Source organism: Pristiophorus japonicus, chromosome 5 (genome assembly GCF_044704955.1).
Source record: "Pristiophorus japonicus isolate sPriJap1 chromosome 5, sPriJap1.hap1, whole genome shotgun sequence".
Classification (NCBI taxonomy): domain Eukaryota; kingdom Metazoa; phylum Chordata; class Chondrichthyes; family Pristiophoridae; genus Pristiophorus; species Pristiophorus japonicus.
Window position 1 is genome coordinate 109,251,626 of NC_091981.1, and position 24,280 is coordinate 109,275,905.

Here is a 24,280-nt window from a genome sequence, read left to right on the forward strand (position 1 = left end):
CTCTCTCCCCCCCACAAATCTCTTTCCCTTCCCCCCATGTCTCACTCTCTCTCCCCTCCCACGTCTCTCTCCCTTTCCCCACGTCTCTCCCTCTCCCCCACGTCTCTCTCTCTCTCCCCTCCCTACGTCTCTCTCTCTCTCTCACTCTCTCCCTTCACACGTTTCTGTCTCTCTCCCCACGCCACGTCTCCCTCTTCCTTCCCCCACGTCTCTCCCTCTCCCCCCACGTCTCTCTCTCCCCTCCCTACGTCTCTCTCTCTCTCTCGCTCTCTTCCCTTCCCACGTTTCTGTCTCTCTCTCCCCCCATCTCTCTCTCCCTCTCCCCCCACGTCTCTCTCTCTCTCTCGCTCTCTCCCTTCACACGTTTCTGTCTCTCTCCCCACGCCACGTCTCTCTCTTCCTTCCCCCACGTCTCTCCCTCTCCCCCCACGTCTCTCTCTCTCTCCCCTCCCTACGTCTCTCTCTCTCTCTCGCTCTCTTCCCTTCCCACGTTTCTGTCTCTCTCTCCCCCATCTCTCTCTCCCTACCCCCACGTCTCTCTCTCTCTCCCCCCCATGTCTCTCCCCCCCACGTCTCTCTCTCTCTCCCCCCCCACGTCTCTCTCTCTCCCCCACGTGTCTCTCTCTCCACCCCCTGTCTCTCTCTCTCTCTCTCCCCCCCACGTCGCTCTCTCTCTCTCTCTCTCCCCCCACGTCTCTCTCTCTCTCTCTCTCCCCCACGTCTCTCTCTCTCCACCCCCTGTCTCTCTCTCCACCCCCTGTCTCTGTCTCTCTCTCCCCCACGTCTCTCTCTCTCCCTCTCTCCCCCACGTCTCTCTCTCTCCCTCTCTCCCCACGTCTCTCTCTCCACCCCCTGTCTCTCTCTCTCTCCCCCCCAACTCTCTCTCTCTCTTCCTCCCCACGTCTCTCTCTCTCTACACCCCCACGTCTCTCTCTCTCTTCCCCCCCACTTCTCTCTCTCTCTTCCCCCCCAAGTCTCTGTCTCTCTCTCTCCCACGTCTCTCTCTCTCTCCACCCCGACTCTCTCTCTCTCTCCCCCACGTCTCTCTCTCTCTCCCCCCACGTCTCTCTCTCTCCCCCCCGTGTCTCTCTCTTTCTCCCCCCCGCCCACGTCTCCCTCTCTCCCCCCACGTCTCTCTCTCTCAACACTCCCACGTCTCTCTCTTTCCCCCTCACTTCTCTCTCTCCCCCCCCCCCAAGTCTCTCTCTCTCTCTCAACCCCACCCATGTCTCTCTCTCTCTCTCTCTCTCTCCCCCCCCACGTCTCTCTCTCTCTCTCTCCCCCCCCACGTCTCTCTCTCTCCCTCCCCCACGTCTCTCTCTCTCTCCCCCCCCCACGTCTCTCTCTCCCCTCCCCAACGGCTCTCTCGCTCTCCCCCCCCACGTCTCTCTCTCTCTCTCCCTGCCCCACGTCTCTCTCTCTCTCTTCCCCCCCCCAACGACTCTCTCTCCCCCCCCCCCCCCACGTTTCTCTCTCTCTCTTGCCCCCCACGACAATCTCACTCCCCCACCACGTCTCTCTCCCCCCCCACGTCTCTCTCTCTCTCCCCCCACGTCTCTCTCCCCCCCCCACGTCTCTCTCTCTCTCCCCCCCCACGTCTCTCTCTCTTCCCCCCCCACGACTCTCTCCCTCCCCCTCCCCGTCTCTCTCTCCCCCCCCACGTCTCTCTCTCTCTCTCTCTCCCCCGCTCACGTCTTTCTCTCTCCCCCGCCCACGTCTCTCTCTCTCCCCCCACGTCTCTCTCTCTCTCCCCCCCACGTCTCTCTCCCCCCCCCACGTCTCTCTCTCTCTCCCCCCCACGTCTCTCTCTCTTCCCCCCCCACGACTCTCCTCCCTCCCCCTCCCCGTCTCTCTCTCCCCCCCCACGTCTCTCTCTCTCTCTCTCTCCCCCGCTCACGTCTCTCTCTCTCCCCCGCCCACGTCTCTCTCTCTCCCCCCACGTCTCTCTCTCTCAACCCCCCCACGTCGCTCTCTCTCCCCCCTCACTTCTCTCTCTCCCCCCCCCACTTCTCTCTCTCCCCCCCACGTCTCTCTCTCTCTCTCTCCCCCACCCACGTCTCTCTCTCTCTCCCCCACCCACGTCTCTCTCTCTCTCTCCCCCACCCACGTCTCTCTCTCTCTCTCCCCCGCCCACGTCTCTCTCTCTCTCTCTCCCCCGCCCACGTCTCTCTCTCTCTCTCCCCCACCCACGTCTCTCTCTCTCTCTCCCCCACCCACGTCTCTCTCTCTCTCTCCCCCACCCACGTCTCTCTCTCTTCTCCCCCACCCACGTCTCTCTCTCTCTCTCTCCTCCCCCCACATCCTCTCTCTCTCTCCCCCCACACATCTCTCTCTCTCCCCCCCACCCCCCACGTCTCTCTCTCTCTCTCCCCCCTCACTTCTCTCTCTCCCCCACCCACGTCTCTCTCTCTCTCTCCCCCACGTCTCTCTCTCTCTTTCCCCCACCCACGTCTCTCTCTCTCTCCCCCACCCACGTGTCTCTCTCTCTCTCCCCCCTCACTTCTCTCTCTCCCCCACCCACGTCTCTCTCTCTCTCTCCCCCACGTCTCTCTCTCTCTTTCCCCCACCCACGTCTCTCTCTCTCTCTCCCCCACGTCTCTCTCTCTCTTTCCCCCACCCACGTCTCTCTCTCTCTCCCCCACCCACGTGTCTCTCTCTCTCTCCCCCACCCACGTCTCTCTCTCTCTCTCTCCCCCACCCACGTCTCTCTCTCTCTCTCTCCCCCGCCCACGTCTCTCTCTCTCTCTCTCCCCCACCCACGTCCCTCTCTCTCTCTCCCCCACCCACGTCTCTCTCTCTCTCTCTCTCCCCCCCACATCTCTCTCTCTCCCCCCCACCCCCCACATCTCTCTCTCTCCCCCCCACCCCCCACGTCTCTCTCTCTCTCTCTCCCCCCCCACATCTCTCTCTCTGTCCCCCCGTCTCTCTCTCTCTCTCCCCCCACATCTCTCTCTCCCCACACATCTCTCTCTCCCCACATCTCTCTCTCTCTCTCCCCACGTCTCTCTCTCTCTCTCTCCCCCCCTATGTCTCTCTCTCCCCCCCCACGTCTCTCTCTCTCTCCCCGCGTCTCTCTCTCTCTCTCCCCGCCCCCCACGTCTCTCTCTACCCCCATGTCTCTCTCTCCCCACCCACCTCGATCTCTTCTCCCTACCACCCCAACAGATCCAGTTACCTTGTTGCAAAGCGTGGCCTGTACTGCAGGCCGCAACAGTGGCATACTGCGCATGTGTGGCTTCGGCAAAACCGCGCATGAGCAAAATGGGATTGGGTGCACATGCGGTGCTCCATGATACCACGCATGTGCCGAGGGGTGCAAAGTCATTGGTGTTATATCGGGCCGCTCCCCCGCTCCAGCTGCTTTGTGCGGCAAATTAATTCAACTGCGTGGCAGTTGGAGGATGAATGCACGGGTGTGCAGCCACGCACCTTAGAGGGAACAGTGGGTTCATCTTGTGCACAGAAATTGCAAAACGTCTCACTGTTATATGGTCGTTATTATGTGCTGCATAATGGAAATAGTGATAATGAATGGAGATGGCCCTTCAACTACAGATAACATTCTGTTTTGTGTTGCAAATTAGGTTTGCACATTTATGTTAAAGTTTTTAAACCAGGCATGCTATCCTGCCAAGTCACAGAGGTCATCAAATTAATGTCACATCACCTGCATATATTCCTTCTTAAATATTTTTTTACATTTTGAACACTGTCAGACATCAGGAAGCGTTTTTTCACACTAATGGTAGTAGAAGTCTGGAAGTCGTTTCCCAAAAGGATATGAACGCTGGGGGTCAATTGAAATTTTCAAGACTGAGATTGATGTATATTTGTTGGGTAAGGGTATCAAGGGTTATGGAGCAAAAGCGTGTCAATGGAGTTGAGGTGCAGGTCAACCATGGTCTAATTGAATGGCATAACAGGCTCGAGGAGCTCAAGGCCTACTCCTGTTCCTATCCCAACGGAAATATATACCACGGCAAAAACACAGGCCCAGGAGCTGTCGTCTGTCTGCCCTCCCTGCCAGAGAATAATGAGAGCCATGTGGAGGGGAAACAAAAACATTTAAAAAACATGCACAGCTACTACATTAAAATCTCAGGCCATTAAGAGTTGTTTTAAATGCATTGTTTTGCTCCTATAACTAATCCCAATCTGCTACATTTTATATTACCCCCTCAGAAAGAAATTCCTGTGTTCATGACAATTTTTAAAAAACAACACCAGTGTTCACTGACAATCCCTTCAAGAGCAAAACTAAACTCAGTTGCACACATGGGGTTATTTTGTGAAATGTGTTTACTTATTTAGTTTTGGCAAAGATTCTCAGGACAGTGGTTAATAACTGCATTACTGGCCAATCAGGCTGTCTTTTCAAAAAACTGACCTGGCTAGCTGTTATCCCTGAATTGAATGTGCCACAAATTAATAAATTACAAGAGTTCCTGAATATCTCTCCCTAAACTCCCACAACAATGGGACCACAGCCTGAAAATGGGTGTTCTGTAAAGGGCTAAAGTGACCACAGCCAAACAAGCAGTATAACAGACACAAACTCCACTAGGTGGCACTAAATTAAATGATTATGATGCAGTAATCCGTGCCTCTGCAACATGTGCACAATGTTGTTTAAGACTCGAGAAAAATACTTTACAATTTTTTTAAATAGCCATCCTAACTGGATGGCTCCAGGTTCGTCAAGGATAGCACTATGGAGGCTACAATTGCCTTCGGTGCCTCTGGGTTTAAGAAAGGGAAATATCAGCCAGATATGTCTCCTGGTTATTCTTCATTGACTTGTATTGGGAAGTAGTTAGAGTGGATGCCATGTGATAACAGGATTGGGTGTATTTGTGATAATCCATGATCAAACACCCCACAGACATAACTGTCTAGGTTGATACATGCAGAGAGAATTGGAGTATCATTTGAAACTTTGATAAAGATGGTATTAACTGTGTACATTAAGGACACTTTTGTGATCGACTGTGAATCAGTTTGAAGTTTGTTCAAACGTACTTCACTTAGGGCTCTTAACAGTCACCAGAGATGAGGTTTGTGTGCCATGTCCCTGGTCTGGGCTCAAACTCAAGACCCTGAAGCAAGGATGGCACTGGAACACCTTGCACTTGTACTGCTATAAAACTGTATTCAGCGCTGATGTGGATACTCTTCAGAATTAACATAGGGTGAAAGTGACTGTTGGATCCTTTTCTGTCCATGAAAAATATTGATTTGATTTTCAACTATGAAGGACATTTTATAATGCTGATTATTTTGGGATGTAAAAATATTTTAAAAGTTCCTATTCTTCATGAAAGAGCATTTGGAAAATTTGCTCATGAACACATATGCAGCAACATCAATGATACTGAAAGGCACCATTGTCTCATTTGCTTGTGATGTCATCTTGCCTTAAGAGCCAAATGGTTCTTTGGTTCGGGTCCCTCTCCTTAAAAAAGACTTTTCAAAATAAAGTATCCTGAAGACAGACTTTTTTTTCCACACTAGGTGAATCAATTAAGGCCAAAGGCAAATGTTCATTTCATTCTTTGCAAGTCTGTGTCCCTCAGGATGATCAGAATTGGAGAGGATTACAATTATGTATAATGGCTGTTTCAGACAAACATGGAAGAGTGTTGCAATTTACTTTATTTCTGCTAACAAAGGATAATTTGTCTGCAGGGTACAGTTTACTTTGAAGGTGCACCTGGTCAGCTGGCCCGTCTCCCTCCCTCCATTTTGAAGCAGAGTGACAGATGCCAATGATCGTTATCATGGTTGTTAAGGAACCACACAAACTGCCTGGAAAAGGGAACCTGCACAACCACAGTTCTGTGATGGGTTTTGATTTGTGATGAGTGATTCCCAAAATTAGCAGTTTGATCAATAAACTAATTATTAGTATGCTGGATCAACTGCCTTCCCTTATTTTTGTTTTCATCGTAACAAATATGTTAACATTCGCTTTGTCAGTCTCTGGAAGGAAAAAAAGATGAGGAATATATAATAGTCTCTTAGCACTGACCTTACGATCTCTTTTCTTTCAGAACTTCAGACTTATACAATAACTCACCTCTCCTTCTCTGGGCCACGGCCTTCCATTTTGTGTATATTTGCTTTGATTCTGTCTTTTCTTCTGCCCTCCATCAGCAAATTTGCACAGCAAAGGCTCACTGGGGGCTGCAAAGACAAACAGCCAAGGCCACATTAGCAACAGAGAAGTGATTATATCAGCAGAAGTACTTTTTTGTGTTGTTGAATTCTTTTGAAGTACAGCTTGTTAAAACAGACAGTCTGAGCCCTTTCACGCGAGGTGCCAACAGCTCAGTACTGCTCAAACTTCAAACACCGGTGAGGAGTACAAGAATTTAGATTACTCCACACCCGTGACTGACAAATTCCTGCAAATATTAAAAAAGATAAGGTGTCCTACAAGGCAGATGAGGGTTACCCACCTGTGTTTCTGGATAAATCTGCTGGTGCTTCCATATGTATAGTATGCAAAATATGCCAAATGTCTTTGAGCAATGCCACTTGCCACAGACTGTCAAATTGTGCTGCACCTTTACAACTGGAATATTCTGAGTTCAAGTTTATTCAGCTAACTGGAGGAATTTAATTAACTCTGCTTTCTGTGTTCCCTACTTGGAGTACAGTTGGCACAAGACAATAAATCACACTTACGTTTTATAAAATAGTTTTATATTCACAGATCTAGAAAGTGACTGGCTCTGAAATTTCCTAACATTGTGTATACATGGAGCCAAAAGTCTTAACCGTTAATAAAAGCGCAAACACAATTTCATGAATACTTTATGAACCCACTTTGATGATTTGTCAACATCTTGTAAATACAAATAGTCATTTTCTGTCTGTTTTATTGGCTAGTTTGCAGAATTGATTGCTGAATCCCCCATTTTTCTGATTAATTGTAAGCAAACCAACCTCCACCATTAGATCACACAACCCAGTGAAAAAGTCAAGAGCATTCCATTTTATGAACATTTGATGACAGTCCTTTCTCCATTTGTTTACAAAGTCACATCAGAATGTATCATTGTGTCTCTTGCAATGGTGTCATCAAGGCAAAAATGATATAGGGCACTTTTCCCTCCCCAAAAAGTTTGGTAAATATGATGGGGCTGAAATTTCCCCGACGAAAAAGTGGTGCACTCACCGGTTTAGTAGTTTTTTCTCCGCCCCATGGGGTGGAGACTCAAGTGATAGTCAGCTGTTTGTTGATTTTTTTCGGTCGGGGCAGTGTTGCTGTCGACTGCGGGGAAGACGTGCTCTTGGATTGGAGCGGCCGTCGCTCCAAGTCATCAGCGCCATTCTGATGTCAGCGTGATGCGGACGTGCCTCGTCGCGCTGATGCATCACAATGTCCCTCCCCTTCAGCTAAAGGGGAGGGCTGCTGCAAGCTCTGCAATAAGATTAGCTGGGCCCATTGGGCCACCAAGGAGGGTTTCGGCTGGGCCAGTGGTCCGATACCCAAGATGGGGTGGTGGGCTGTCGATTGGCAGCCCGGCCAAACCCGTGGTCACCACTGTCAGGCCGAACTCGCAGTCTGCCCGATAATTAAAATAAAATGGAGGTGCCAGCAGTGTGCCCGCCTCTTTAAGGGTGGACATGCCGCCCAGGCACACACAGCTTCCTGCAGGGCAAAGCTGTCAGTGGCACCGGTGCCACTCCCGTGGGGTCGGAAAGTGGGTCGCCGCCAGTCGGAAGGGGGACGTGCCCTACGGGTGGCAGCACGGGCAGCGTGGAAACCCGTTCCTGCTGCTCCCGGCCCGAGGGCAATTTAGGACGGGTCGGCCCATACGTCTGCCCCTGGTCGGTAAGAACTATCTGTACTGGGCCTTAAAGAGGGGGGTCAATTTCAGTCCCGATATTGTTTAAAACATCAAAATTAGTCCATGTGTGATTTTCTTTTGTAGTGCAACAACTTTAGGTAATTATGGTCATTGCAATTCCGTGTTTGCTTAACTTGCTATCCTAGTATTGCATTCAGCTTCTGATACATTAGGTAGACAAAACGTGCCAAATCTTGGACTTCCTCTTACTCTGGCTATCTTTCTGAAGCGCATTTGGAAAGCAGCGATAGGATCGGTCCAAGTCAGCATGGATTTATGAAAGGGAAATCATGCTTGACAAATCTAGAATTTTTTGAGGATGTAACTAGTAGAGTGGACAAGGGAGAACCAGTGGATGTGGTGTATTTGGACGTTCAAAAGGCTTTTGACAAGGTCCCACGCAAGAGATTAGTGTGCAAAATTGGAGGTAATGTATTGATGTGAATAGAGAACTGGTTGACAGACAGGAAGCAGAAAGTCAGGATAAACGGGTCCTTTTCAGAATGGCAGACAGTCATTAGTGGGGTGCTGCAGTGCTCAGTGCTGGGACCACAGCTATTTACAATATACATCAATGATTTAGATGAAGGAATTGAGAGTAATATCTCCAAGTTTGCAGATGACACTAAAGTGGGTGGGGGACACTAAGAGGCTGCAGGGTGACTTGGACAGGTTAGGTGAGTGGGCAAATGCATGGCAGATGCAGTATAATGTGTATAAATGTGAGGTTATCCACTTTGGTGACAAAAACATGAAGGCAGAATATTATCTGAATAGTGGCAGATTAGGAAAAGGGGAGGTGCAACGGGACCTGGGTGTCATGGTACATTAGTCATTGAAGGTTGGCATGCATGTGCAGCAGGTGGTGAAGAAGGCAAATGGCATGTTGGCCTTCATAGCTAGGGGATTTGAGTATAGGAGCAGGCAGGTCTTGCTGCAGCTGTACAGGGCCTTGGTGAGGCCCCACCTGGAATATTGTGTTCAGTTTTGGTCTCATAATCTGAGGAAGGATGTTCTTGCTATTGAGGGAGTGCAGCGAAGGTTGACCAGACTGATTCCCGGGATGGCAGGACTGACATATGAGGAGAGACTGGATCGACTGGGCCTATATTCACTGAAGTTTAGAAGAATAAGAGGGGGTCTCATAGAAACATAAAAAATTCTGACTGGACAGGTTAGAGGTTAGATGCAGGAAGAATGTTCCCAATGTTGGGGGAGTCCAGAACCAGGGGTCACAGTCTATGGTTAAGGGGTAAGCCATTTAGGAGAGACGTCTTCAATCAGAGAGTTGTTAACCTGTGGAATTCTCTTCCGCAGAGAGTTGTTGATGCCAATTCGTCAGATATATTCAAGGGGGGGTTGGATATGGCCCTTACGGCTAAAGGGATCAAGGGGTATGGAGAGAAAGCAGGAAAGGGATACTGAGGTGAATGATCAGCCATGATCTTATTGAATGGTGCTGCACGCTCGAAGGGCTGAATGGCCTACTCCTGCACCTATTTTCTATGTGTTGTGTATCTCTAAAGCATGCACTCCCAGGTTCCGCCACCAGGGAGTGCATCCCTGAAGTCCCAAGGGATCCCAGCATCCGTATATAAGCCGGCCCCTAAGGCCTGTTCCTTAACAGTGTCTTAATAAAGACTGAGGTCACTGTTACTTTAACCTCCCTGTGTGCAGTCGCATCTGTGTTAGGAACACAATAACTGGCGATGAGTATACTAATTCAACGCAAAGATGCAGAAAACTGTGGGCATCCTGGAGAAATTCTCAGAGGGTGAGGACTGGGAAGCCTATGTCGAATGGCTAGACTAGTACTTTGTAGCCAATGAGCTGGACGGACAAGGAAGCGCTGCAAAAAGGAGAGCGGTCCTCCTCACGGTCTTCGGGGCACCGACCTACAGCCTCATGAAGAATCTTCTGGGTCTGGTGAAACCCACAGATAAGTTGTATGAGTTCGGGAGCATCTTAACCCGAGGGGGAGCGTGTTGATGGCGAGGTATGGGTTCTACACGTGCCAGCGATCTGAAGGTCAGGAAGTGGCGAGCTACGTCGCCGAGCTAAGGCAACTTGCAGGACAATATGAGTTTGATGGCTACCTGGAGCAAATGCTCAGAGACTTTTTTGTACTGGGCATTGGCCACGGGACCATCCTACGAAAATGTTTGACTGTAGAGACACCGACCCTCAGTAAGGCCATTACAATAGCACAGGCATTTATGTCCACCAGTGATAACACCAAACAAACCTCTCAGCACATAAGTGCTAGCAATGTTCATAAATTAACTGGAACTGTGTTTGCGAGCAGAAATGTACAGGGCAGAAACCACGAGTCTGCAACTGCCAGCAGGCGTCAGGTGACCCAGATGACTCAGAGTCCCCAACAAATGATGAATGCAAGGCAATTCACACCGTGTTGGCATTGTGGAGGCTTCCATTCAGTCTATTCATGCTGCTTAAAAGGGTATGTTTGCAAGAGCTGTGGAACAATGGGACACCTCCAATAAGCTTACAGACGAGCTGCTAGCTCTGCAAAACCTGCTAACCACCACGTGGCAGAGGAAGATCGGTCCATGGTGGATCAAAGCAATTTCAAGCCTCAGAGAGAGGAGGCAGATGCTGAAGTACATGGGGTGCACACATTTTCGACAAAATATCCACCTTTTATGCTAAATGTAAAATTGAATGGCTTACCTGTAGCCATGGAACTGGACACTGGTGCTAGCCAATCCATTATGAGTAAAAAGATGTTTGAGAGACTGTGGTGCAACAAGGCACTCAGACCAGCCCTGAGCCCCATCCACTGAGAATGTACACCAAAGAGCTTATCACTGTCCTGGGCAGCGCCATGGTCAAGGTCACCTACGAGGGCACGGTGCACGAACTGCCACTCTGGATTGTCCCGGGCGATGGCCCCACACTGCTTGGAAGGAGCTGGCTGGGCAAAATCCGCTGGAACTGGGATGACATCCGAGCGCTATCACATGTCGATGAGTCCTCATGTACCCAGGTTCTTAACAAATTTCCTTCCCTTTTTAAGCCAGGCATTGGAAACTTTTCCAGGACGAAGGTGCGGATCCACTTGGTCCCAGAGGCACGACCCATTCACCAAAAGGTGCGAGTGATACCTCACATGATGAGAGAGAGAGTGGAAATCGAGCTGGACAGGCTGCAACGTGAGGGCATCATCTACCCAGTGGAATTCAGCGAGTGGGCCAGCCCGATTGTTCCAGTACTCAAAAGTAATGGCTCGGTCAGGATTTGCGGCGATTATAACGTAACTATGAATCGTTTCTCGCACAGGACGAATAACCGCTACCTAAGGCAGATGACCTATTGCGACGTTGGCAGGAGGCAAGATGTTCACCAAGCTCGACCTGACTTCGGCCTACATGACGCAGGAGCTGGAGGAGTATTCAAAGGGCCTCACCTGCATCAACATGCACAAGGGACTGTTCACCGACAACAGATGCCCGTTTGGAATTCGGTCGGCTGCAGCGATCTTCCAGAGAAACATGGAGCGCCTACTCAAGTCGGTACCATGCACGGTGGTTTTTCAGGACGACATATTGGTCACGGGTCGGGACACCATCGAGCACCTACAAAACCTGGAGGAGGTCCTCCAGCGAATGGATCGCGTGGGGCTGCGGCTGAAGAGGTCGAAATGCGTCTTCATGGCAACAGAAGTGGAGTTTTTGGGGAGAAAGATCGCGGCGGACGGCATTCGGCCCACAGACGCCAAGACAGAGGCTATCAGGAATGTGCCCAGGCCACAGAACGTCACGGTCGTTTCTGGGACTCCTGAACTATTTTGGTAACTTCCTACCGAGGTTAAGCACCCTCTTAGAGTCCCTACATGTGTTATTGCGTAAAGGTGAGAACTGGATATGGGAAAAAAAACAAGTAATTGCTTTTGAGAAAGCCAGAAACATTTTATGCTCCAACAAGCTGCTTGTATTGTATAACCAATGTAAAGGACTTGTGCTAGCATCTGATGCATCATCGTATGGAGTCGGGTGTGTATTACAACAAGCTAACGTTGTGGGGAAGTTGCAACCTGTCGCCTATGCCTCCAGGAGCTTGTCTAAGACCAAGAGGGCCTACAGCATGATTGAGAAAGAGGCATTAGCGTGTGTTTTCGGGGTAAAGAAAATGCATCAGTACCTGTTTGGCCTCAAATTTGAGCTGGAAACCGATCACAAGCCCCTCACATCCCTGTTCGCTGAAATCAAGGGGATAAATACAAATGCCTCAGCCCGGATGCAAAGGTGGGCACTCACGCTATCAGCGTATAACTATACCATCCGCCACAGGGAAGGCACTAAGAACAGTGCATATGTTCTCAGTCGGCTACCATTGCCCACCACGGGGCTGGAAATGGCGCAGCCTGCAAATTTATTGATGGTGGCGCAGCCCGCAGACTTGTTGATGGTCATGGAAGCGTTTGAAAATAATAAATCACCTGTCACGGCCCGCCAGATTAGGACTTGGACCAGCCAAGATCCACTGCTGTCCCTAGTAAAAAACTGTGTACTGCATGGGAGCTGGGCCAGCATCCCCATTAAAATGCAAGAGCTAATCAAGCCATTCCAGTGGCGAAAGGACGAGCTGTCCATTCAGGCAGACTGCCTGTTGTGGGGTAACCGCGTAGTGCTACCCAAAAAGGGCTGGGAGACGTTCATCTCGGATCTCCACAGCAAACAGCCGGGTATAGTAATGATGAAAGCGATAGCCAGATCCCATGTGTGGTGGCCCGGTATCGACTCTGATAGAGTCCTGTGTACGGCAATCCAGCATGTGTGCTCAGTTGAGCAATGCGCCCAGAGAGGCACCATTAAGTTTGTGGTCCTGGCCCTCCAGACCATGGTCAAGGATCCATGTCAACTGTGCGGGCCCGTTTCTCAGTAAAATGTTCCTGGTGGTGGTGGATGCTTTGTCAAAATGGATTGAATGTGTAATAATGTCGGGAAGCACCGCCACCGACACCATTGAAATCTTGAGGGCCATGTTTGCCACCCACGGCCTGCCTGACATGCTGGTCAGTGACAATGGGCCATGTTTCACCAGTGCCGAATTTAAAGAATTCATGACCTGCAATGGGATCAAACATGTCACCTCGACCCCGTTTAAACCAGCCTCCAATAGGCAGGCAGAGCAGGTAGTACAAACCATCAAACAGAGCCTTAAACGAGGCACAGAAGGCTCACTCCTAACCCGCCTGTCCAGAGTACTGCTCAGCTACCGCACGAGACCCCACTCGCTCACAGGGGTGCCCGCGGCTGAGTTACTCATGAAAAGGACACTTAAAACCAGACTCTCGTTGGTTCACCCCAACCTGCATGATCAGATAGAGAGCAGGCGACAGCAACAAAGTGTAAACGATGGTCGCGCCACCATGTCATGGGAAATTGATCTGAATGACCCTGTGTATGTGCTAAACTATGGACATGGTCCCAAGTGGATCGTGGGCACGGTGATAGCTAAAGAAGGGAGCAGGGTGTTTGTAGTCAAACTAGACAATGGACAAATTTGCAGAAAGCACCTGGACCAAACGAGGCTGCGGTTCACAGACTGCCCTGAGCAACCCACAACAGACACCACCTTTTTCGAGCCCACAACACACACCCAAAGGATCTACGACACCATCCCTGACCAGGAAATCGAACCCATCACGCCCAACAGCCCAGCAAGGCCAGGCTCACCCAGCAGCCCTGCAGGGCCAACAACACGCCAGCCCAGCGGGGGCAAAGCCAACACACTAGAACAGACATTTGTACTGAGGCGGTCCACCAGGGACAGAAAGGCTCCCGACCGCCTCACCTTGTAAATAGTTTTCACTTTGACTTTGCGGGGCAGTGATGTTGTGTATCTGTAAAGCATGCACTCTCATGTTCCGCCACCAGGGAGTGCATCGCCTGAAGTCCCAAGGGATCCCAGCATCCCTTGGGAGCACTGTATATAAGCCGGCCCCTAAGGCATGTTCCTCACTTTGGAGTGGCTTAATAAAGACTGCGGTCACTGTTACTTTAAACTCCCTGTGTGCAGCCTCATCTGTGTTAGGAACACAATACTATGTTTCTATGTTTTTGTCAGATGTGCAAAGGATAGTCTCTTAGAGTTTAAATTTACAATGGCTGAATTTATAAACAGCAATAGCACGCATTAATTAGGCATTAATGGAAAACGAGAAGGGATTATGTAAGTTTTTGCAGTGCCAATGTTAATAGGCTTTTGAAGAGTTCGGAAATTGTTGAGTTCTTGTCAAAGACAGTGTAAAGTCATGTATCTGTTGACTCCAGTACTGGGTTTATACCTGGAGACCCGTGAGCAGAATTTGGATAACCGACACCTCACTCTCCATTGCACAGCTCCTCTACAAGTGCCAACCCCAAATGAGCAGCTTTGTAATAACCTCAACCCCACCTCCCAACTGAATAGCGTCCTGATAATGCCCCGTTCCTTCCACTGAGCAGATATTTAACAAGACTTCCCTACTCCTATACTACAAACCTTTGCAATAAAGGTTAACATATTATTTGCCTTCCTAATACCTTTGTCCTTCTAATTACCACCCTTACACGTTTCTGTAAGTTCCTATATTCCTCTTCGTGAATCCATCCCCTTTCTCCCTGCAGGATTTAGAGAGGTCAATTTCCCTCTTTATTTCACATTGATGTGTTTAATTAATCTACTTCAGGTCATCCCTGTTTAGTCTGAGCTTTCTGGTTATAGGTATGCATTAATCCTGCATGCTCAACATATTATGTCTTTAAAGGTGTTCCACTTGTCCTCTACTAAATTGTTGTTTAGGCTGTTCTCTAATTAATTTGAAATTCGCCCTTTTCAAGTTATGCACTAGCTCCTAGACTTTTGGTGGTTCTGAATCCCAGATCATGTTGATCATTCCTTGGTAGACTAAGGGTAAAGAGATGGGTTTTAAGATAGGTCTTCAAGGGAGAGAGGGAGGTGGAGAGGCAGAGATATATATGTAGGGAATTCCAAAGTGTTGCGCCTAGATGGCTGAAGGCATGGCTGACATTGATGGGGTGAAGGGAGTGAGAGAGGCATGAGGCCAGAGTTAAAGACATACAGAGTTCTTAGAGGGCTGCAGGACTGGAGAAATTTACAGATATAGGGAGGAGGAAGACCATGAATCGATTTAAATACAAGGATGAGAATTTAAAATTTGGCACATTAAGACCATTGTTAGTCAGCAAGCACAGGGGGCCAGATAGGATATGGGCAGCAGAGTTTTGCATGAGCTAAGGTTTATGGAGGGTGGGAGATGGGAGACCGGCAGATGAGTATTGGAATTGTTCTGTTTAGAATAACTCCACAAGACTGTATACTGTAAGCTCAAACTGTTGTGACCTTGGTCTCTTTAATGTAACTCCAGAGTGAGGAAGCAGCATGGTAGACTGCCTTTTATACCTGCTTGCCTGGGGTGTGCAGATGACCCTTGGGTCTCCAACAGGTGCGCCCCCTGGTGGCATGTCTTACACACTAGCAAAGTTTACATACATAACATCACTCCTCTCCAAAGTCTTAGATGAATTATTTACAAGTTGAGGCGATCTGGGTCTCTACGTTCCCGGGTTGATCACCTGAGTTGAAGTCCTGGCATGGGTGAGTTGGTCGGATCATTGCTGCACTGCGGTGCGGCTGGTCTGATTGGACTATCGGGCATGGTGGGTTCATCCTCGTGGTTGGTTGCGAGGTCGATAGTTGGTTGGGTGTGTGTTGGTGGATCAATGATGGTAATGTCCTCTTCGAACTGTTCTTGCTTGTCAGTTTGGTCTGATCCAAATACTTTCTGCACGTTTGTCCATTCAAAAGTTTGACAACAAACACTCTATTCCCCTCCTTGGCTAAAACAGTGCCAGCAACTCATTTGGGACCATGAGCATAATTAAAAACAAATACAGGGTCATTAACCTCAATGTCACACGATACAGCCGCGCGATCGTGGTACACGTTATGCCGGCGACGCCGTGTTTCTGCATGTGCATTGAGATTCGGGTGGACTAAGGAGAGCCTCGTTTTGAGTGCTCTCTTCATTAACAATTCTGCAGTGGGAACACCAGTAAGCGAGTGGGGTCTCGTCCGGTAGCTGAGCAGTACCTGAGATAACCAGGTCTGCAGGGAACTGTCCATCACGCGTTTCGAGCTCTGCTTGATAGTTTGGACTGCCCGTTCCACTTGACCATTGGATGCGGGCTTAAACGGGGCAGACCTGACATGCTTGATGCCATTGTGGGTCATGAACTCGTTGAATTCCGAGCTGGTGAAACATGGTCCATTGTCACTAACAAAGTCGTCGGGCAAACCATGGGTGGCGAACATGGCCCGGAGGCTTTCAATGTTGGCAGTGGATGTACATGATGACATTATTATACATTCAAACCATTTAGAATAAGCGTCCACTGCTACTAGGAACATCATTCCTAGAAAGGGGCCAGCGAAATCTACGTGGACCCTAGACCAGGTTTGGACCATGACCACAGACTCAGTGGGGCCTCCCTTGGTGCATTGCTCAACTGTGAGCAAGTGTTACATTGGTGTATGCATGACTCCAATTCCGAGTCAATTCCGGGCCACCAAACATGTGACCTGGCCATAGCGTTCATCATGACTATGCCTGGGTGGGTACTGTGTAGGTCACGTATAAACGTTTCCCTGCCTTTTTTTGGCAAAACCATGCAATTCCCCCATAAGAGATAATCCAAATAGATGGACATTTCATCCTTGTGTCGATAAAACGGCTTAATTTCATCTTGCATTTCCCCGGGAACAGCCGACGCAGCTTTTTACTAGTGATAGCATAGGGTCCTGGCTAGTCCAGATCCTGATCTGGCAAGCCGTGACGGGTGACCCTTCGCTCTCAAAAGCATCCCCTGGTGGTGGGCAATGGTAGCCGACTGAAGGCATCAGCACAGTTCTCAGTGCCTGGTCTGTGGCGGATTACATAATCATACACAGATAATGTTAGTACCCATCTTTGGATGCGGGACGAAGCATTGGTGTTAATACATTTGCTTTCCGAGAACAGCAAAATGAGCAGTTTGTGGTTGGTTTCGAGCTCAAAACGGAGTCCAAATAGGTATTGGTGCATTTTCTTAACCCCGTATACGCATGCTAATGCTTCTTTCTCAACCATACTATAGGCTCTTTCATCCTTAGATAAACTTCTGGACGCATATGCAACCGGTTGCAGTTTGCCTGACCCATTGGCTTGCTGTAACACACAACCGACCCCGTATGAAGATGCATCAGAAGTTAGTATTAAACATTTACACGGATCATACAACACAAGTAATTTGTTAGAACATATTGCAGGTTTCTGGCCTTATTAAAGGCTGTCTTTAATAAGACGTAGCAATAAATGCAAAGGTTCCAGCAAAGTGCTCAACCCCAATAGAAAGTTACCAAAATAGTTGAGGAGTCCCAGGAACGAAAGCAGCTCTGTCACATTCTGTGGTCTGGGTGCATTCTTGATGGCCTCCGTCTTGGAGTACGTGGGTCTGATGCCATCCGCCGCAATCTTTCTCCCAAAAAATTCGACCTCTGGTGCCAGGAAAACACACTTGGAGCGTTTCAGCCTGAGTCCCATTCTCTCCAGTCGCTTTAGATAGTGATAGTGGATTCAATTGTAAGGGGAATAGATAGGCGTTTCTGCGGCCGCAACCGAGACTCCAGGATGGTATGTTGCCTCCCTGGTGCAAGGGTCAAGGATGTCTCAGAGCGGGAGCAAGACATTCTGAAAAGGGAGGATGAACAGCCAGTTGTCGTGGTGCACATTGGTACCAACGATATAGGTAAAAAAAGGGACGAATTTAAGGAGCTAGGAGCTAAATTAAAACGTAGGACCTCAAAAGTAGTAATCTTGGGATTGCTACCAGTGCCACATGCTAGTCAGAGTAGGAATCGCAGGATAGCTCAGATGAATACGTGGCTTGAGCAGTGGTGCAGCAGGGAGGGATTCAAATTCCTGGGGCATTGGATCCGGTTCTGGGGGAGGTGGGACCAGTACAAACCTGACGGTCTGCACCTGGGCAGGACCAGAACCAATGTCCCAAGGGCAGTGTTTACTCGTGCTGTTGGGGAGGAGTTAAACTAATATGGCAGGGGGATGGGAACCAATGCCGGGAGACAGAGGGAAACAAAATGGAGACAAAAGCAAAAGACAGAAAGGAGATGAGTAAAAGTGGAGGGCAGAGAAACCCAAGGCAAAAAACAAAAAGGGCCACTGTACAGCAAAATTCTAAAGGGTCAAAGTGTAATAAAAAGACAAGCATGAAAGTTCGGTGCCTCAACGCAAGGAGTATTCGGAACCCAGGAGAGGGCTCTGAGCTAGTTAGAGTGGGTGAGAGCACAGATGAACAGGACCCCAAGAAAGAATGCAAAAGGCAGGAGGCAACAGAGCAGAGTAGCACTGGGGTAAGTGTAAACCACAAGGTGATAGGAAGGGACAATATGTATGAATATAAAGGGGCTGCAGGAGAGGTCAAAACTAAAAATCATGGTTTAAAAACTAGTATTAAAACACTCTACCTAAACGCACGTAGCATTCGAAATAAAGTAAATGAGTTGACGGCACAAATCATTACAAATGGGTATGATTTGGTGGCCATTACAGAAAGGTGGTTGCAAGGTGGCCAAGACTGGGAATTAAACATACAGGGGTGTCTGACAATTTGGAAAGATAGATAAGAAGGGAAAGGAGGTGGGGTAGCTCTGTTAATAAAGGATGATATCAGGGCAGTTGTGAGAGACGATATTGGCTCTAATGAACAAAATGTTGAATCACTGTGGGTGGAGATTAGAGATAGTAAGGGGAAAAAGTCAGTGATGGGCATAGTTTATAGGCCCCCAAATAATAACTTCACGGTGGGGCGGGCAATAATCAAGGGAATAATGAAGGCATGTGAAAAAGGAACGGCAGTAATCATGGGGGATTTTAACCTACACATCGATTGGTCAAATCAAATTGCACGGGGTAGCCTTGAGGAGGAATTCATAGAATGCATACGGGATTGTTTCTTAGAACAGTATGTTACAGAACCTACAAGGGAGCAAGCTATCTTAGATTTGGTCCTGTATAATGAGACAGAAATAATAAACGATCTCCTAGTAAAAGATCCTCTCGGAATGAGTGATCACAGTATGGTTGAATTTGTAATACAGATTGAGGGTGAGGAAGTAGTGTCTCAAACGAGCGTACTATGCATAAACAAAGGGGACTACAGTGGGATAAGGGCAGAGTTGGCTAAAGTAGACTGGAAACACAGACTAAACGGTGGCACAATTGAGGAATAGTGGAGGACGTTTAAGGAGCTCTTTCATAGTGCTCAACAAAAATATATTCCAGTGAAAAAGAAGGGCGGTAAGAGAAGGGATAACCAGCCGTGGATAACCAAGGAAATAAAGGAGAGTATCAAATTAAAAACCAATGCGTATAAGGTGGCCAAGGTTAGTGGGAAACTAGAAGATTGGGAAAATTTTAAACGACAGCAAAGAATAACTAAGAAAGCAATAAAGAAAGGAAAGATAGATTACGTAAGTAAACTTGCGCAAAACATAAAAACAGATAGTAAAAGCTTTTACCGATATATAAAACGGATAAGAGTGACTAAAGTAAATGTTGGTCCCTTAGAAGATGAGAAGGGGGATTTAATAATGGGAAATGTGGAAATGGTTGAGACCTTAAACAATTATTTTGCTTCGGTCTTCACAGTGGAAGACACAAAAACCATGCCAAAAATTGCTGGTCACGGGAATGTGGGAAGGGAGGACATTGAGATAATCACTATTACTAGGGGGTTAGTGCTGGACAGGCGAATGGGACTCAAGGTAGACAAGTCCCCTGGTCCTGATGAAATGCATCCCAGGGTATTAACAGAGATGACGGAAGTTATAGCAGATGCATTTGTTATAATCTACCAAAATTCTCTGGACTCTAGGGAGGTACCAACGGGTTAGAAAGCAGCTAATGTAACGCCTCTGTTTAAAAAAGGGGGCAGACAAAAGGCAGGTAACTATAGGCCGGTTAGTTTAACATCTGTAGTGGGGAAAATGCTTGAAGCTATCATTAAGGAAGAAATAGCGGGACATCTAGAAAGGAATAGTGCAATCAAGCAGACGCAACAAGGATTCATGAAGGGGAAATCATGTTTAACTAATTTACTGGAATTCTTTGAGTTTATAACGAGCATGGTGGATAGAGGTGTACCGATGGATGTGGTGTATTTAGATTTCCAAAAGGCATTCGATAAGGTGCCACACAAAAGGTTACTGCAGAAGATAAAGGTATGCGGAGTCAGAGGAAATGTATTGGCACGGATAGAGAATTGGCTAGCTAACAGAAAGCAGAGAGTCGGGATAAATGGGTCCTTTTCGGGTTGGAAATCGGTGGTTAGTGGTGTGCCACAGGGATCGGTGCTGGGACCACAACTGTTTACAATATACATAGATGACCTGGAAGAGGGGACAGAGTGTAGTGGAACAAAATTTGCAGATGACACAGAGATTAGTGGGAAAGCGGGTTGTGTAGAGGACACAGAGAGGCTGCAAAGAGATTTAGATAGGTTAAGCGAATGGGCTAAGGTATGGCAGATGGAATACAATGTCGGAAAATGTGAGGTCATCCACCTTGGAAAAAAAAAAACAGTAAAAGGGAATATTATTTGAATGGGGAGAAATTACAACATGCTGCGGTGCAGAGGGACCTGGGGGTCCTTGTGTATGAATCCCAAAAAGTTAGTTTGCAAGTGCAGCAAGTAATCAGGAAGGCGAATGGAATGTTGGCCTTCATTGCAAGAGGGTTGGAGTACAAAAGCAGGGAGGTCCTGCTGCAACTTTATAAGGTATTGGTGAGGCCGCACCTGGAGTACTGCGTGCAGTTTTGGTCACCTTTCTTAAGGAAGGATATACTAGCTTTGGAAAGGGTACAGAGACGATGCACTAGGCTGATTCCAGAGATGAGGGGGTTACCTTATGATGATAGGTTGAGTAGACTGGGTCTTTACTCGTTGGAGTTCAGAAGGATGAGGGGTGATCTTATAGAAACATTTAAAATAATGAAAGGGCTAGACAAGATAGAAGCAGAGAGGTTGTTTCCACTGGTCAGGGAGACTAGAACTAGGGGGCACAGCCTCAAAATATGGGGGAGCCAATTTAAAACTGAGTTGAGAAGGAATTTCTTCTCCCAGAGGGTTGTGAATCTGTGGAATTCCCTGCCCAAGGAAGCAGTTGAGGCTAGCTCATTGAATGTATTCAAATCACAGATAGATAGATTTTTAACCAATAAGGGAATTAAGGGTTACGGGGAGCGGGCGGGTAAGTGGAGCTGAGTCCACGGCTAGATCAGCCATGATCTTGTTGAATGGCGGAACAGGCTCGAGGGGCTAGATGGCCTACTCCTGTTCCTAATTCTTATGTTCTTATGTTCTTATGAACCTCTTCCAGGTTGTGCAAGTGTTCGGTGGTGTTGCGACCAGTGATCAGGATGTCATCTTGGAACACCAGGTGCACGGAACCGATTTCAGCAGACTCTCCATGTTCCTCTGGAAGCTGGCCGCAGCCGAGCGAATCCCAAAAGGGCCATCTGTGGTATATGAACAGTCCTCTGTGCGTGTTGATGCACATCAATTTTTTCGAAGGTTCAGCCAGCTCCTGTGTCATGTAAGCAGAGGTTCGATCCAGCTTGGTGAACGACTTCCCCCTGCTAGCGTGCTAACAGGTCATCCCCTTTGGGTAGTGGGTACTGGTCCTGTAACGAGACTTGGTTGATCGTTACCTTGTAGTCCCCGCAGATTCTGACCGTCTCATCGCTTTTCAACACCAGAACAATTGGACTGGCCCACTTGTTGAACTCGACTGGCAATATGATTCCCTCTCGTTGAATTCTATGCAGCTCGATCTTGACTTTCTCTCGCATCATATATGGAACCGCTCGGGCCTTGTGATGAACGGGTCGTGCATCAGGGACTAGATGTATCTGCACTTTGGCGCCTGTGAAGTTGCCGATGCCTGGCTCAAATAATGACTGGAATTTGTTTAGCACTTGGGTGCACGAGGCATCATCCTCGGAAGACAGTGCTTTGATGTTATCCCGGTTCCACCGGATCTTTCCTAGCCAGCTTCTGCCAAACAGCATTGGGCCATCGCCTGGTATAATCCATAATGGTAAATCATGCACAGTTCCATCATACGATACCTTCACTGCCGCACTGCCAATGACTGGTATGAGATCTTTGGTGCAGCTTTGTGTGAATCAGGCTTGGTTTTGGCCTTTGTACCTTGTTGCCTCACAGTTTCTCAAAAGCCTTCTAGCTCATAATTGATTGACTCGCCCCACTGTCCAATTCCATGGAAACTGGAATGCCGTTTAATTTGACTTTCAATATTATCGGAGGGCTTTTGTTGGTGAAGGTGTGTACCCCATACACTTCCTCTTCAGCCTCGGGTTGAGTTGCCTCTCTTACTCGTTCAGCATGATCCGTGCCAGATCGGTCACCTTCTGCCGACTCTGCCATGTGGTGAGTCGCAGCACGTTTGCACATTTGCTGGAGGTGCCCCATTGTTCCACAGCCCTTGCACATGTAGTGCTTGAATTGACATTGATGGGCTCTATGATTGCCCCTGCAGTGCCAACATGGTGCTAATGGATTCACATTCGCTCCCCACAGTTGGCTCTGAGTCATCCTAGGTCTGGCCTCTCCAGGCGTGTAGGCCCTGCCATGTACAATTCTGCCTGCTGAAGGCGTTATTTTATGCACAGAACTTGCTGTGAGCTTCGATGCTGCAAAGGTATCTGTTTAGTGTTATCGTTCGTGTACATGAAAGCCTGGGCTATCATGATGGCCTTGCTCAGATCTGGGGATTCGACAGACAGCAGCTTATGAAGAATGATCTCGTGGCTGATTCCAAGCATGAAAAAGTCCCGCAACATTTCCCCCAAAAATCCAGCAAATTCGCACGGTCCCGTAAGGCGTCTTAGGTCAGCGACATAGCTCGCCACGCTCTGGCCCTCGGAGCGATGGTGCATGTAAAAGCGATACCTGGCTTGAGGTTTTCCCGAACCAGCGTGCACAATTCTGCATATGTCTTGTCCGTTGGTTTCATTGGTGCTGGCAGATTTTTGACGAGGCCATACATCATGGACCCACAAGCAGTGTATCCAGCTCATTGGCCACGAAGTACTGGTCAAGACGCTCAACGAAGGCTTCCCAATCATCACCCTCAACAGATCTCTCAAGAATACCAATGGCAGCCATAGCCACGTGAAAGTTCGTGATCTGTTACTTGTCGCCAATTGTTATGTTTAGAATAACTCCACAAGACTGTATACTGTAAGCTCAAACTGTTGTGACCTTGGTCTCTTTAATGTAACTCCAGAGTGAGGAAGCAGCATGGTAGACTGCCTTTTATACCTGCTTGCCCAGGGTGTGTAGGTGACCCTTGGGTCTCCAACAGGTGTGCCCCCTGGTGGCAAGTCTTACACATTAGTAAAGTTTACACACATAACAGGAATAGTCGAGTCTGAAGGTGACAAAAGCATGAATGAGGATTTTGGCAGAAGGTGAGTTGAGGTAGGGGCGGAGATGGGCACTATTGCGAAGGTGGAAATAGTTCGTCTTAGTGATAGATATTATATGGGGGCAGAAATTCAGCTTGGTGTCAAATAGGTCGCTGATGTTGCAAACAATTTGGTCCAACCTAAGCTGCTGGTTGAGGAGGGGGAATGCAATCAGTGACGAGGGTGTGGAGTTTGTGGTAGGGGCTGAAGATGCGACTACAATCTCGGTCTCTTCCTCTGTGAATTTATATCCTTCTGATTTATTTGACTGTGCCTGGAATCTGAAAGTTAATTTCATCTCTTGGGTAGCCGAATTTCTTACCTTTTTTGTGTACAGGTTTAAGCAGTAGCCAGATGATGTCACGAAAGGCACCAGCAGAGCCTCCAGCTGAAGCCAGGTGATATGTATCCATTAAGGTATATCAAGTCAATATGAGATGAATGAGAAGGCAGGGACTGTGCTTGGCAGATTGATGCATTTAATCATCATCATAGGCAGTCCCTCGGAATCGAGGAAGACTTGCTTCCACTCCTGAAGTAAGTTCTTTGATGGCTGAAAAGTCCAATTCGAGAGCCACAGAATCTGTCACAGGTTGGACAGATAGTCGTTGAGGGAAGGGGAGAGTGGGACTGATTTGCAGCACGTTCTTTCCGCTGCCTGCGCTTGATTTCTGCATGCTTTCGGTGTTGAGACTCGAGGAGCTCAGCGCCCTCCCGGATGCACTTCCTCCAATTAGGACGGACTTGGGCCAGGGACTCCCAGGTGTCAGTGGGGATGTCGCACTTTATTAGGGAGGCTTTGAGGGTGTCCTTGTAACGTTTCCGCTGCCCACCTTTGGCTCGTTTGCCG

General features: G+C 48.4%; 1 protein-coding gene across 9 annotated transcripts in view; it reads right to left on the reverse strand.

Annotated features, from left to right (window-relative positions):
* Positions 1-24,280, reverse strand: part of rbms3 (RNA binding motif, single stranded interacting protein) — an 858,736-nt gene that overhangs the window by 134,349 nt on the left and 700,107 nt on the right. For all 9 annotated transcript variants that reach the window (XM_070880858.1, XM_070880857.1, XM_070880852.1 and 6 more), the window contains one exon: positions 6,077-6,183. In XM_070880858.1, coding sequence (XP_070736959.1) covers positions 6,077-6,183 — 107 coding nt within the window. The remainder of the gene's footprint in view (positions 1-6,076; positions 6,184-24,280) is intronic.